Source organism: Dama dama, chromosome 12 (genome assembly GCF_033118175.1).
Source record: "Dama dama isolate Ldn47 chromosome 12, ASM3311817v1, whole genome shotgun sequence".
Taxonomy (NCBI): Eukaryota; Metazoa; Chordata; class Mammalia; order Artiodactyla; family Cervidae; genus Dama; species Dama dama.
In genome coordinates, this window is record NC_083692.1 from 68,263,620 (window position 1) to 68,280,134 (window position 16,515).

The 16,515-nt window shown below is 39.7% G+C and overlaps 1 protein-coding gene and 1 non-coding gene across 2 annotated transcripts; both read right to left on the reverse strand.

Moving 5' to 3' along the window:
• Positions 1 to 2,988: 2,988 nt before the first annotated feature.
• On the reverse strand, positions 2,989 to 15,730 carry TMCO5A (transmembrane and coiled-coil domains 5A). Its single transcript, XM_061158413.1, has 11 exons — positions 15,696 to 15,730; positions 14,548 to 14,697; positions 14,013 to 14,136; positions 13,275 to 13,325; positions 12,478 to 12,549; positions 11,052 to 11,108; positions 10,567 to 10,626; positions 10,073 to 10,137; positions 8,574 to 8,635; positions 4,159 to 4,183; positions 2,989 to 3,232 (listed from the first exon to the last, which is right to left on the reverse strand). The coding sequence occupies exons 1-11, from the start codon at positions 15,728 to 15,730 to the stop codon at positions 2,989 to 2,991; spliced, it is 945 nt and encodes a 314-aa protein (XP_061014396.1).
• Positions 6,184 to 6,288, reverse strand: LOC133067578 (small nucleolar RNA U13). Its single transcript, XR_009695353.1, has one exon. It is a non-coding gene; the product is annotated as a small nucleolar RNA U13 (small nucleolar RNA).
• Positions 15,731 to 16,515: the final 785 nt, after the last annotated feature.

Genomic DNA, 16,515 nt, shown 5'->3' on the forward strand with positions numbered 1-16,515 from the left:
CGTTATATTATTGCCTGACTGTATTAGGAAATGCTAGTTTGTGAGAAGGGCCACTGAAAAATGCTCAAGAGATCTAGTTTTATCTTGATTCTGTCACTAACTAGTTATGTGATTTCGGGGAAAGTGCCTCACTGAGTCAGAATGACTAATTCCTAAATTCCTTGCCAATTTTATAAATCTGTAATTTGCCTGAGAGTCTCCCAAGTTCTTCCATAAATGTAGCCATGGCTGGGATTTCCCACTTCACAGGTGGGTGAACATCCCACCACGCTGGACTATGCCTCAGCCTTTCACTGCCCAGCTGTCAGGTCAATGTCTGCTGTTAGAAACAACAGAGGTATTAGAGGCCAAACTTTGGGTCCAGACGCAGGCCCAAATTCTGGTTCTTTCAACTCAAAACTCTGATTGTTCTGTTTGCTCTCAAAACTGGCTATTTGTAAACTAGGTAGGTTGCATTTAATACAGTGATGTACATGAAACACTTAGTAAGGGGCCTTGTACATAATAAGTGCTTAATAAATGGTATTCATGATCATGAACATCATGTCTGTTATAAAGGGGCTGAGTAAATGTCATGACAAACTCTGAGTCTGCTGAGACATTTTAAAGCTTGTGGTAGAATGTTTCTCTTCTCAAGGGGCAGAAGTTGCAGAGAAGTCTGGAAAGTGCTTGGAAGGGAAGGTATGCACCTTGAAGCCTCCTTTGGAGCATGTCACTGAGCCCTTGTGTTTTGAGGGCTGAGTCTTCAGAACAACCTCCTGACCTCCAGATAGATGGATTTCCTAAGGGTAGGCTGACTTCACAGACTGCGGGGATCCCTGTGGAAGTAGGGCTGATGGTAGCAGAAACTGGAATCAGTCTTAATCCTCTAGGAACTTAACCTTGGAAGTATGTCTGGGTACTTGAAAGGAACAAGAAAGGTACAAAGTATGAAGGGTACAGGAGGTACAGCTTGAGCTCTGACACTAGGTCCTAAGCATGGTCACCCTTGACACTAAAAAATGAGACATGACTGCATTAGCAAAATATACCATGTCAACAAGATTTTAGATTATATATATATATGTAGCCATACAGCCTAGGCTTCCCTTGTAGCTTAGTTAGTAAAGAATCTGCCTGCAATGCAGGAAACCTGGTTTCCGTTCCTGGGTCAGGAGAAGGAAATGGCAACCCACTCTGGTATTCTTGCCTGGAGAATCCCATGGACAAAGGAATCTGGCAGGTTACAAGAGTTGGACACGACTGAGCGGCTAAGCACACAACTATACATCCTGGTTTGCTGAGACAGTCCTGTCTGATTTCTCTTGTCCTGACATAATTGTTAAGAGTGTCCTTTGCTATTATCAGATGTGGCTCCATTGAGATGATTAATTACTTACTCAACCTGTGTAGGACACGTTTCCAACAGTGACATCATGTGGCCTCAAGAAGCAATGACAGTGAACCAAAGAGTTAAAGTTCATTTCCTGCTGATGTGGAAGTCAGTGACCCCTTTGTGCTCTTGGACTTCAGAGCTGTCAAGGCTCCTGATCATTTAGGAGGGTGGGGAAGTTCAAAAGGAAGCTTGAGTATATCGTGTTAATAAGGCATGTGCATGGTTCAACAATTAATTGGAAATAGTGGCTCAGTGGTAAAGAACCTGCCTGCAATGCAGGAGGCACGAGTTTGATCCCGGGGTTAGGAGGATCCCCTGGAGGAGGAAATGGCAATCCACTCCAGTATTCTTGCCTGGAAAAATCCCATGGACAGAGGAGTCTGGTGGGCTACAGTCCATAGGGTTGCAAAGAGTCAGACATGACTGAAGCTACTGAGCACGACTTGACCATATTTAGGTCATCCCAAGTTTGTGAAGCAGTTAATATACCATGCGCTCTTTACTTTAGCATCCTTGCTTACTTCAGCCTTGTAGATCTGGATTTTCACATATTTATACTGAGCTCTTTCCAATAGTTTATCTCAAATTATGATCTTGAAAAGCTGTAGTTTTTACTGTTAGGAAGACACATGAAGTGAGCTACAAGTTCTGAGTTTAATTGCCAAAGTTGTATGTTTATGTGTAAGGCTAAAACTAGTGATTAAGTCAACGTCTGCCTTTGCCTCCAGTATCCTTTTCCCCTTCTCTGAAATTCAGTGCCCCTTTTCCTTTGGGAAACACATTCCATATAGCTTACGTGGGGCTGATTCCTTATCTCTTTCTTGTCCCTTTGCCTACCTTGTTCCTTTCAAGAGGCTGGACATATGGTTCATGGATTCGTGCTCGACTAGTCAGAGTATTCCCATCCATTTGGCTATACCGATTGTGTGACAGGGGTAGACAGCTGATCCCAACTAAGTCAATTTATCTGAACTTTCCTGCTGGAGCTATTAGAAAAGATGGTTTCATTCTGCTAAGGATGCAACTCTGGTAATATGAGGCTTAGGCTGTTGGTACCATCTTCTTGCTAAATGGAAAATGCCCATTCAATGAGAAGAGAGAGAGGTGAAGCTCCAATGACATTGTTTTCAGACTTCTGGATCCAGCCGTGCCTGGAGTCCCAGATTTTTAGTTCTATGAGGCAATACTTTTTTTGTGTGCTATCGATTTATACATTAACTTAAACTACGGCAGTGTATAACCAAAGAGTTCTAATATAAGTAATGAACAATCTTCTGCTTTGCAGGATCCAGTGTCTTAAATTTTTAAGATTCACCAGAAGAACTGATCAACTCTAATTTTGTTCAGCATCTATATTATTCCCCCAAATTGTCTACTTTGTTTACTCTCTGTTTCTATTTAGCTTATCCACAAAGCCACAGAAATCCATTGACAGAGCTCTTTACTGGACAAGGTTAATCTTGGAAAGACAGTGCAAGGAGGGATGGTAATGAAGTAGGCAAACCTCAAGGGAAAAACTGAAGAAAACCTCTTCCCTCCACAAGTTCCATGTCTCCTAGTCTATGGACTCAGATGCTACTTGTCTTCTTTTGCTCAAGGATATTTCTTGGGGATCAGTGGGGTAACACATCCTCTGTCTCAAGTGTGAGAGATGGGAAGAGGAAGCATTTTAGCTTCCACAAGATGTTCCTGCTCAGTATCTTGGGCAGTATGTTGACAAAGAGATCTGGATTTATAAAACTTACATGGAACAACAAGTAGCCCAGCAGTCTGATGAAAAACAGGGTGGTGAAAAAGAAATATTGAAAAATCCTGGAAAGAGAAAGCCGAGGAACTGTTAACCTGAGGTTAGAAAACCTGGAATAAAACAGTCATACCTAAATGCATGTCTGATTCTTTGATATTCAGATGTCTCTACTCCTAACAACCCCTTTTAAAGGCAACCTCTTCCCATATGGTCTGCCAGCTACTCTCTCTCCTATCACCATTATCTCCCATCACAATTCTCTTTCAGCATTATCACTATTTAAAGGTATCTTGTTTTGTTTGTTTTTATTTTGGAAAATTGTTTTTGCTCCAATTTATGCTCTATTAGCAGGGTGTGTTTCTGTGGCTCCATAACCTCTTCAACATCTGGTATTATCAGATTTTAAAGCTTTTGCCAATCAAATGTGTATAAAGTAATATATCACTATGGTCTTAGCTTGCATTTCCCTGATGAATGATGGTGCTGAACATTTGTCCATATGTTTATTGGTTTTATGTGATTCCTCTTGCCCATTTATCTATTATGCTATTTGGGCCTTTCTTATTAATTTATAGGAAAACTTTGTATATTCTCGATATCAATCATTTTCCGTTGTGTTTATTTTGAATATTTTCCCTCTAGTTTATAACTTTCACGTGCTCTAAGGTGTTGAAGAACAAAAGTTGTTTTTTTCAAAATTTATTTTTAATAAAGTCTAATTTATCAACCTTTCCTTTAATTAGAATGAATGCTGCTTTTTGTATCTTGCTTGAAAAGTCATTCTCTACCCTTGGCCTAAAAGATACTATTTTCTATTAAATCTTTATGGTAGTTTACAAATATGTCCACAAATTCTTTGGTACTCCTCCTTTTGAGAACTTCCTTTCCATCGGAGCATGGAGTAGACTTGAATGACTTGCTTCTAAAGAACACCATATCGTGGAAGTGACAGTGTGTGATTTCCTAGGCTATGTACTAAAAGCATTGCAGCTTCCTCATTAGTTTCAGGAGGAAGCCAGTGTGAGTTTGCGAGGACACACGAGCAGCCTGCTGGAGAGGGCCTTGTTATGAGGAACTGAGACCTCCTGCCAACAACCAGCTGTGTGAGTAAGCTCCTTTGGAAATAGATCCTCTGGCCTCAGCCAAGCCTTCTAATGACTGTAATTTCAGCCAACATCTTAACTGCATCCTCATAACAGACCCTGAACTAGAACCACCCAGCTGAGTAGCTCACAGATTTCTGATGCACAGAAAATGTGAGTTGATAAAATGTTTGCTGTTTGCAGTCACTGAATTTTGGGGCAATTTGTTATGTAGCAATAGATGACTAATACTGAGTTTTATAAGCTTTTAAAAATTGATATTTACATCTTTAACTTATCTGGGCTTGATTTTTGTTATACTGTATAGTAGTGATTCAATCTTATTTTTTCTCATTTAGATAACCATTTTTTCCCCCACCATATTTATTGAGCAATCAATCCTTTCTTTACCCTCTGACATATAATCACTGTCATATATCAAGTTTCTGTACGTACACTGTTTCTGAGCTCTTTGTTCTATTCCATTGGTTGACTTTTCTATTCCTGTGATAACACCATGCCATCATAGTTACTGTAGCTTCCGAGTAAGTCTTGATATCTCAAAGGACATGTTTCTCATTCCTTAACTCTCCTTTAAAATTGCCCAGGTCATTTTTTGACCCTTTACTCTCCCATGTATGCTATATTTTACTATCATTTTATTCAATTTCATGAAAAATCTTTTGGGGAATTTGATTGGAATTGAATTGATTTTATCCATTATTTGGAGACCATTGATTTATTTATGATATTAAGACCTCCTATCCATGATCTTGGTATTCTCTTCTTTCATTTGTGTTACCTTTAATATTTCCTAATACATTTCTGTAAATTGCCTTATGGTAGTCTTGATTCCTTTTTTAACTGATTAACTGTTCTGCACTTGTGGTTTTAATATGATTGACGTGAGCAAACATCCCCTGTTTCCTTTGCTATCTTACCCTCATCAAGCTGTGGCAGGCTGCATTCTGCCCCAGGACAAATTCACTGTCCAGTTCCACTCACCAGTCAAAAACGGCCCCTTCCCCTCCAGTTTTCTGAAGTTTTCCTGTAGAGTTAATCTTGATGACAAGATCCATTCTAGTACAGGGTCTTGGTCAAAATGAGAATCAAAAGCTGTTTGCAGTCCTCTTCCCACCACTCTCCTTGATGTTGGATACCGTATTCATGAGTAGGGCCTGGGATGACATCTCTGGGAGGACATGCCTAGGGACAATCTCAGGAACAACCTTGCTTTCTTATCAGCACACGTATACCAGTGTCCCAAGGATGTGGATTAGGACAAGAGGAAAGACATTTGCAGTTTGATGTGATAAGGTAAATCTGCTGGACTTTAGGCTACTAAATTTTCTCTAGGCTACCAACTCTCTTTAAGGCAGATTTTTTTTTTTTTTTAAGGCAGATAATTTTTATCCTAGGAGTTCACATGGGCAGTTCCATGCTGGGCACTGGTTTTTGAATTATCGGTGAAGGTGGCCTAGGAGTTCTAGGGAAAATTCTTTTAGTTGTTCTGGGAACATGTATTTAGGGATATTGGAATATGTATTACTTCACTTATCTGGTATGAAGGAGTATCCCTCTTAAGCAAATTTTCCAGACAATTGGAGCTGGCCTTTAAGCACTAATAATTTTATGTTAACTGTTTTGATGGGACTCTTTCTAACTCACATTTCATACCACTTTAAATTTATGTTTCTCTATGCCTTCTTAAACATATTAAACATAATTTGACCTTTTCTTAAAAATGAAGGGGTTTCAATACTAATTTTACTTTGCAATCACGGTGATTCCCTAAGGGCTGATATCCACTCAGTTGTTTGAATTTTGAGTTCTTATTTGTATTAACAAGATTTTTGAGCAGTTATTGTGTGCTGGATACTGTGAGGTGCTATCTGTTTTTCACAATCATTTTCTCTCCCTTTTATCTGTTGTTAGGCAGTGGTATCCTTGCATTTAGAAATTCTCTCCCTATTTTTATTTTTCACATTAAGAGGTAGTATGATGATGTACCAAAGTTTAAGGGAAGCATATCTCACGCAATAGTGTAAAAACCCAATCATCATGCTTATGAACCACAGAAGGATCTCCCCATTTCTAATCTACTGATGTTACTGGAAAATCAGACACATCAAACTATTTGAAAGTGTTAAAGGGAAAAAGGAGTAAGAAGAGACTTACCACATCTCTTCTAGGTAATAAGATTCCTGTTTCTAATTACTGCTAGGCCACTAGCTTCTAATACTGGAAAGTTGAGATTAGTAATCACCTTCAGACAAGGAAGTCATAGCATTGACTGAGAAATGCAGTCATTGTTGACTTGACTCTCTGTGTGTGTGTGGTTGTATGTCTAGACTTTGCTCTCTGCCAAAGTAGCTAAGTAGAACTAGTTTTCTGGGAAGTTTACTCAAAGATATTTACTTACCTTTTACAGAACGCTGCTTTCTTCTTTTGGAGAGAGTTATCCTAGGAGAGGAAAGGACAGTGATAAATAAACAATTTCTGGAGGCTGTTATCACTGCCAAATAATATCCATTGAGCTGTTAATGAAATGTTATTTTAGATAAAATTTTAACAGATTTTTTTCATACACATAAGGAGATGAAGTTTTCAAAGTCAAATATATGTGGGTATATATGGATGTGTGTGTGTGCGCTCATTCCTTCAGTCATGTCGGACTGTTTGCGACCCCATAGACTGCAGCCCACCAGTCTCTCTGTCTATGGGATTTTTCAGGCAAGGATGCAGGAGTGGGTTGCCATGTCCTCCTCCAGGGGATCTTCTAGACCCAGGGGTTGAATTCATGAATTCATACACGTACACATATATATGTAACTGCATCACCTTTTTATATTCTGATAGTAAAGAAAGAAGACATAGAAAGGGAAGGTCATACAGCTAGTAAGTGGCAGGACCAGGCCTGGATCCCAGGTCCTCTGAGTCCACTTTCTGGGCTGTCTCAACTATACCCTTACCTTTGGATTAGCCACTGACCCTTAGAGAAGTTTATAGGCTATACAAACCACACAAACATATTCTAAGAGATAAAATTTGAAAGCTATAAAAATGTAAAGATGAAGATATACTCTGGATTTCTATGACATTTCTCTTCCAAATGTTTTCTCAGTTATTTTCCTTTTAACTTCTTTGTGAGATAAAAAGGAAGAGGAATTATGATCACATTTTAAAACTGTGGAAATAGGCTTGCTGAATTGGAATTAGAAGGTAGCTTTCTGGGTTACAAAGTTGATTCTACAGCTTGAGTGAGATTAAGTGGTATGCTAGCTGGTCACCTGCTCAGGTAGCCTCTCCACAGGGATTGCTCAAACCTCATAGGTCATTGAACCATCTCACGGTACTCTCATCTCTCATAATCCTGATGAAGACAACCCTATTGTTTCTCTGATAGGTGGCCAGAAGGAATGATTTAATGAGCCACTGGGATTAGATGATGGGACACATTGGGGAACATGCCAAGCTTGGTTCTAGAGAGGTGGACTTCAGTTATTTCAGGAGTTTGTCTTGCTGAATGGAGTACATAAGCTTGGGACCAGAATAACCTGTTCAGAACAGTGAGAACTACAGTCATACAGTCTAATAAATATTCAGACATCTGGAGGACTTCAAGGATAGTCAGTTGTCGATATTTGCTTTTTAAGAAGAGATGACTTCTCCTTTCTATGATTATAAAGACTGTATATCTCAACAATATAAAATTCCTGATGAATGTCAGCCTTGGTTCTAAGGAAGTATAAATTACAACTCAAGTCCAGTAAGATTTATCTATGTACTTGCTGCCATAAGATACCAAGCAGGCCCAGAGGTCTGGTGCTCTATGTCCATATCTGTTTCCTTCAGACCTTTGCATATGTCCTGGTAGCATCATGATGTTAAAGCTGTACAGACATGGAAGGTGTATCATAAAGAGACAACCTCTTGCTAAGTTTTAACTCATAGGCCAACTCTGGTTAGATGGTAATAGATGCCCTTAGCCTTCTGTGCAGTGAAAGATTCAGGACCATACTGGGATCATCAGGAAAGAGTGCCGTGATTGGTGCAGAGCAGTGGGTATACATTGGCCTTTTCTCCGTAGAGTGCACCCTCAGTTACTGTTCCTTCTTGCTTCCATTCTAAACTCTGTCTGCTCTTGGACTGGTTTCTTTGAGAACACATCATTTGCATGGCTATAGGAGGGAAAACCGTTGTTCCTAGTGTCCTCTTGGTTTAAGGTTGGAATGCTTTGAAATTACATCTAGTACTGTTCTTGGAAAATGCACATGGGAACATTGATAGATGTTTGGTGGCTTATAGTAATTTTAGAAACTCCTTTGAAAGGCAATGATGCTGAAGAAGCTGAAGATGGAGTGGGTACTTGCCTTGTTATTTTGGCTGTTATACTCTTTGCTTGTGGAGTTCATGCACATAACTTTTGACCTGGGGGAAAAGAACCAAGACAGAGATTGGATAAAGTACACACGGAGATTCATACTATATGGTGGTTATTTTAAAATAGTTTTATATTCTAATGCTATGTTGTCCACTATTGTAGCCATTTGCTACATGCAGATATTTAAATTAATTAAAAAATAATTTCCTCAGTCATATTACCTGTTTTTCAAGTACTCAGTAAATGGCTTAGTGGATACTTAATAGATAGCATATAAATTTTTGTTGAATAGTCTTGGTTTAGAAACTTAGCTTAGCAGTCAAGCCATACCTAGTACTCAGGAAGGATTTTGGGAGACTTGAAGGTGTCCTTTAAGGGTGAGAGCCTCCAGGTCCCGGTGCCTTGGACACCAGGTCACCGTGTGTGCCTGCTTATTTAGAGGCTTTATGCAGTTTGGGTCTCTTTCTCTTCATCCTAAGATTCCAAAATATTTAATAAATAGAGATACTTCTTGACTGAGTTAAGATTTAACTTCTAAAGAGGGTCAAGAAATTGAAGTGAAGTTTTTGATTTAAACTGAAGAATTTAAGTGTCTCCCAGGGAGCTCAGTGGTTAAGAATCTGCCTGCCAATGCAGAAGACATAGATTTGATCCCTGGGCTGGGAAGACCCCCTGGAGGAGGAAATGGAAATCCACTTCAGTATTCTTGCCTGGGAAATCCCATGAACAGAGGAACCTGGAGGGCTACAGTCTATAGAATCTCAAAAGAGTTGGACACAACTTAACAACTAAACGACAACCACAAAAGAGTTAAACTCTTTTGAGAAACTTAAGGAGTCTTTTTTGGGGGGAGGCTTTTCTTTTATTTATGTTTAATATAGTATAATAGTATACAGTTTGAGTTTCATAATATGATAGCCTTAGCGGGTGTCTGGAGGTTAATGTCATACCTGTCCCATATGGTTTATAATTTCTGTATATTTGAGGTAAGTGAGGACGGTATAAACTATAAGGCCTTTTCTGTGAAATATAAGGCATGCTCTGCTTATCAAGGTGCCTGACCACTAGCCGTTTTTAAGGCACACGTTCCTGGCCTTAATATAAACCCAAATAATTGGTAATATGATAAAGTTAGGAAGGGAGATGCATTTCTAGATTCTTTTAAGAAAGCTGGGAAAAGGACCTGCATTTTAATTTGGTTTATTGTAATCATATTGTGTATACACTTGAAAATGGTGCTGTTTTAAAAAATTGTGTATTTATACAGTAACAGTATATGAATTCATTTATCTTGCCTTAAAAAAAAAAATAAAGTTGGTGTAGTGTAGGGGGAGTTGACCTGATCACTATGGAGGGGGAAGATATGTGGTGTCAGGGCTTATGCAATTCCAAATTGGAATTAGTCAGAGAGATGTTTGCTCTGACCCAGGCTGAGATGGAGTTACCACTAAAACCAGGATGTTCCTTTGTTTGCCAAAGCTCACACTTCTCTCTCAAGGAATCGAGTTTCTAGTTCTTCTTGTATTTTCTTCAAAGTTTCCTGGTACTTCTTCAAAGAGAAATAAAGGAAAGCACAGTTACTAATTAAAGCCCTGTGCTTTTCCTAATCGTAATAAACACACATTATTACATTGTAACATAGATATTTGATATTCCCACTGCCACTTTTCCTCCTTCCTAGCCTTCACTCCACCATTACTGATCTCTCACTACATTTCACCATTGGACAGGCCCCTGGGAATAATTGGGATTATAAATAGGAAAAGTGCTCATCATTAAGTTAAAGGCACTAGGGGCTGGGAGACCAGGGAAGTAAAAGAATGGTATTGGTGATGGAGTGTCAAGGACTCTAAAGTCCCTTTGGAGTGACACCTTGAAGAGTTAAAATTATTCCAGATGGTCTTCTCTGAAAAACCTATTTCCATTTCGCCGTGTACCCAAACAAACCATTTGCTATCTCTTTACTGAGAGGCTGTACCTTTATGCAGAGAGCTTGATCTTCACAGAGCTGGGCCACAAATGCATAGTCTTCTATTACCTGGGAAGCCAAAATTTATTAGTCTTAAATTTTCTATAAGAACAATAGTATACTTGTTTCCTCCTGTGTACAAGACCCTAAATGTAGGCTTCTAGTTTTTCTAAATATGTTTTTTGTACATATAAACTAATTTTCTGAGGATATACTTTATAGTCCCATGGAGATTATTTGGGGATAGTTGGGAGAAGAATAGATAGTAATTTGTGGAAAATAGACATTATGGAATGTATCCTATAAAAATGTTAAATAGAAGGTAACCTAGAATACTATATTCATCCTCCTTTCCTTCTTAGCCTCCTGATCCCATGTAGTTTTGGAAGTAGAACATTATTATAACTCAGTCATTTGAAGAATGTGTTAGATTGCCGGACCAAGAATCACATTTCCCTTCCTATGGGAGAAGTAACATTGATGTTTGTGGTTACCTTGGCCAGTTCCTTCTCTTGGTCTGCACAGGAGGCTTCCAGTTGTTGTAACTTAACCTATAGACAGGAAAAGAGGCTGGTAACTCAGCAAGGCAAAAGCAGAATTTCATTCTGAAATGTTATCACGAAGTTTATCTCACAGGTGGTTGAAGTGCGTCAGGCACATTTCAGATATCTCTTTGATGGAGAGCAGTCAAACCATCCTGTGAGGCTGCCTGGTGAATGCACTGAGCATCCATCAGTGCTCCCTTCGCTCTTAAACTTCAATTCTTAGCTTCCTTCTTCCTTAGCTATTTCTCTTAGAAAATACACTCTTGAAAATGTCACTGTCCCCTTTGCATTTATATATTCATTACTCAGTCCTTTCTTCCCCTCTGTATTCCTCTTTTCCTTCCTTGAATATTTGATGAAAGCCATTTTATATCAGCCACTCTACTGGAATGACAGGGAAAGGGCGAGGGGAGTACTGAGGGTACAGTGATGAGCAGGACTGACAGGCTCTCTGCCTCGCAGAGTTGGCATTCTATGTGGGGGACATAACAAGTCAACATGATAATGATAAGTGCTGTGAGAGAAATAAAAACACAGAAGAGTGCTGAGAGTGAGTGATGGAGTAAGAGCGATTATAGGTGGTTTATGAAGGTCTCTCGGATGATACTTGAGTTGAAGTCTAAATGAAAATATTAGCCAAATGGAGATCTGGAGGAAATATGTTCCATGCAGAGGTTATAACAAGGGCCAAGACTGTGAACTTTGGTGTGGATGAGGAAGTTATGTGGCTGTCCATAGGGTCGCAAAGAGTCGGACACAACTGAAGCGACTTAGCACGCATATAATCACCTTACTTAGGTAAAACTCACTAGATACTTGTGTGACCAATTTAGTGATTTCTTTTCCTAGACTGGATCCCGTGATGGGATATGTAAATTTCCCAGCATACAGTAGATTTACAGATCCTAGCTCTGTCTCTATGAATTCATACACATACCTTAGCCAGACTCTTAAATAGTCACTTTAAAATTATGGGATTTCAGGTTTTAGCTGTCCAAAAAAGGGAAAGATTAGTTTATATATACAATTTCACTCAATTTTCAAACTGCGGTTGGGAGGGACTGATTAAATTGCCCTTCATATACCACACTAAGTACTGGGGCCAGGATTTAAATTAGAGACTTCAGCTGCCTCCAGTGTAACATATGTATTTGTGTTTCTGCTCTTCCTCATGGAAGAAAGAACAAAATATATGGCTTCAGAGCAAAATTCCTGACTAAGAGCAGAGGAAAATTCAGCACTCAATGGTCCAGGCTTATGCCTGACATGGCTAAAACTATAAAGAATTTATCTCAACTTTGACAGTTGTTTCAACTTGAAGGCTTGTTTCCTGTTCACATAGTCCAAACCCATTCAAGATTGCTTTTCCATTTACCTTTGACTCTTCTGGGGTTCCCTTTACGTTGTCTTGTTCACACTTTGTTGCCTTTTGAGATTTCCTTGTAAGCTACAGTTTCAAATAAAAAAATTCAATTGCAAATAGAAAATACATCCAAAAAAAAAAAAGACAAAGACATTCTCTGGTGTGTGTGGGCTGGTAATTTGGCCTTGATAAAAGCTGTCAGGAGATGGTCCTTTGGTGGATACTTGGTACCCTTGAAAACATTTTTATTCTGCCTCCAATTTCTTCTCACTAGTCTTGGTCATCAAAGCTAGATCTGCTCAAGACAGGGGTACTTTTCCAAACTCCTAATCCATGCTGGGTTACTAAGGGCTGCAGACCTGGGTTAGAAAGCGCGATAAACATAGGAAGCCCACTGTATTCTGAGCAGGAGTTAAGATAAAGGGAATGTCTCGATGAAGAAAAGGGAATCCTTAAGAATTAAGTGTTTTTAAAAGTCTATGTTTGAAAGTAAAATTAATTCTCACTACAAAGTTGCCAGCCAATCACTTCCAGAATGTCTATTGGAATCCTTTTCCTTATAACACAATGAAGAACCCAATGTATCACTGAATATCCTGAATACCCCACCCATTTCTTTCATCTGATACTTGTAGGGAAGATCGGTGGAATTTATTTATGTTATTGGGCTAAGTTTCAGGAGAGTAGTTCCCACCCCAGCACAGGCTGATCTGACACATGGAATCCCCTATGATCACTTTTGTTCCCTTGCCTCTCTGATGACTGTGGATGCAGCGGGAACACTGGGGAACACAAGAGCCCTATCCCACCTTTCTTTCAAGTTCTGCTATGTTGTGGACCAGGGTCTCATTCTTCCTTTCCTGTTGAGAGAAAAAAGCAGAGTGTAAGTGGGTGTGTGCATATCATCATCTTTTTTTTTTTTTTTTTTCAGTTGATTGTTCTCCATTTTACTCCAGTGATTTTTCCTGCAGGAACTCTATCTTACTGCTTAATGTCAGGTTAGGAATCTGTGGTTTGATCTCAATACATACCTGCCAACTTACCAGGAACAGAGATGCCCACACACAGGGCTTTCCAGTACTAAATATTACCAAAGAAACCCTAACCTCCACACATTCCTTTCCATGGATGGTCACATCCTGCCACAACTTTTAAGTTGACTACACATTGTATGTAAAAAGGAGAGACTATCTCATTCTTTGGAAGGACTGACGGTGAAACTGAAGCTCCAATACTGTGGCCACCTGAGGTTAAGAACTGACTCATTGGAAAAGACCTTGACGCTGGGAAAGGTTAAGGGTAAGGGGAGTAGGGGGCGACAGAGAATGAGATGGTTGGATGGCATCACCAACTCAATGGACATGAGTTTGAGCAAACTCCTGGAGATAGTGAAGGGCAGGGAAGCCCGGTGTGCTGCAGTTCATGGAGTCAAAAAGAATCAGACATGACTGAGCAACTCAACAACAACAGCAACTTATCTCATGGTTGATGAGAGACAGGATAATGAATGTAACCTGTGAAACAGCACTTCCCAGTTTCTTGCTTACCAGTCTGGCAGTTTCTTCTTCCACCTCCTGCAAGGCTCTTTCCATTTCCATCGTGGTGCTGTTCTCCTTCTCCCACTCCTCATCCTCTGCCAGGTCCCTGGTCTGAGTGATCTCATTTTCCAACCTGGATGCCAAGCACACACTGTGAGGAACTCAGTTTCAGAACTGATAAAACACATATATCAGTTTCAAGGGTACCTCAGTGACCGTAAATATGAATCTCAAGTTGGAAACCCTTCTCTCCTGGATTCTTAGATTCTCAGAATCACATTCAAGGCAGGAAAAGTAAGATTCCTCTAATTCCCAAATCAAATACCTCAATGTTCTTTCAACTCAGGTAAATATCACCCAATTTTTTAGGAATCTCCTTGAAACTTGCTGTAGGTTTGAGCTGTAGAGAAATGCCGAAGAATGAAGGAGAAACTTTGCTGTATAAGATTTAGATATCTAGAACAAACTGGAAAATTCAGTTTTGTCCCTTTTTTCCCATCCCATCCTCTGGACTGTACTTTCCACATGGAACCCCAACACTCACCTCTGAATCTCATCTTCTTTCTCGTGGATTTTGACAAGAAGGTCCTGATTTGCTTCATCTATTCTCTGCATATCCCTTTCAAGGTCCATATTCAAACTGTTAATGTTCTTCTTTGACTGGGCCAATCTTAAGATTTCCACTTTCTCTGACCTGTAGACTCAGTCCCCAAAATGAACAAGGGCCAGTTATTTTAAGGTCAGTAATCTTTGGACTAAAGGGCATATCTAAAAGGTGTTAAATTCATTAACCTGGCTATTTCTGGGAACATAGCTTTCCATTTTCATTCTTAGGAAATTATATTTCTTAATCATGCTCTACAATTTGTTTCAGTAAGTCTCAACTTGGTTAGCAAGGGAGGTTTTTCTCGGCTTTCTCGGCCAAAGTGCTAGTGCACCTCTACTTTGGTTCCAGAAGTCTTGCTTCCTTAAACAGCCCTCTGCACTGGTTTCTCAGACAAATTGTCCACAGAATCTGCTCATGCAATCCACTTTTGTTAAGTACTTTTATCCAGGTAGCTGGCACATTCCTAATGATTGGGTCTGGCCTCATGCAGAGGCACAAGTGATTTCCACTGGCAGGGACAGCTTTAGTCTTTCCCTTCCTCCTTATCTCAAAACTTCTGCTCCAGTGCCTACTACAAAGCTTGAAAAATGTACCATGACAGTCACTCCATTAAGTTAACGGATGTGAACCATGCATATGCTTTTAAGAATGCAAACATCTTTTTGAAGTAAATTTGAATAAAATAAAGGTTAACGCTAGTGTGGTCTAGAAAGGGTAGCTGGCACATGGGAAGCTCTTAGTAAACTTTTCTTTTTCTTGTACCAATTAAGTAGTTGGCTTTTTAAATAATTAGCCATAAATAAGTTAGTGAGGCAGAGAGATTTTTGATTAAGAATGAGGGATAATTTTGGAAAAGGAAGTCCTACCTTGGAAGGACTTTAAAATAGCTATCACTTAGAAGGGAAAACTTATAAAAGCTGTCCCTTCAGGAGGGCACAAAGCGCTTGGGGCTGAATGCAGTGGGGGATGGCTAGATAGTAGATGGGGAGGGAGAGGAAAACTGGGACATGAAGCAAGACATCAGCAGCGGGCCTTTGTCATACTTTGGTCCTTGGATGTGGCTTTGTGTAATTAGAATTACTTACTCATAATCTAGCTGATCTTCCTTTTGTTCTTCCATTGTAGATTTCCCTAAAATATCACAGAGATGTATCTAATGAATTGGGGAAATGGGTCCATTTATGAAATAGGGTAACCAGCTTAGAGCGCCCAAATACAGAAACAAAATGAACTGGTTTCTTCCCACCAACTTCATGTTTTGGCCATGACAAAATTCAGCCTTTTGGTTTTCTGCTCATGATCTGATTATGCCTCAGTAAGGATGCAGTGAGGATACAGTATGTACTGGATATTTTAGCATATATCCTGCTAGCAGATATATTCGGAGATAGTTCACCTACACAAGATCCTTTGGAATTCATATGCTGCCATAAGAATCAATAGTTATCAGTTGTTCTTAAGTCCCTTTCTGCTCCAGGCCCAGTTGCTTTCCTAAAGAGGTCATGGACATGGGTGTAGGTGTATAACTTCTCTGAAAAGTAATCTCTGTGCTCTCTAGCCTGGCATCTATAAGAATCTCCAGATATTAAGATCTTAGTATTAAATAGGTTTCAGAAAAACCAAGCAGAAGTAAGTAATTTGGCTTGCTGTGCCTCCTTGGTTTCCCCTTTATCTCCATTTCTTCCATAAACTCCACCTCCCTTCTGATGTGTATGGTCTTCCTGATTCTCCCTAGGCAGTTAGCTGCTGAAGCATCAAATCTTTCCCCAGTGGAACTGTGCAATAGATTCTCAGAACCTTCATGACTCTGCTGTTGACATGGGGAGGGCGGAGCAGCATGTCACAGTGGGTTGGGTGGCAACGGTTTCTCACCACCTCTGGAGACTGCAGAGCCTAGCTGGGTGT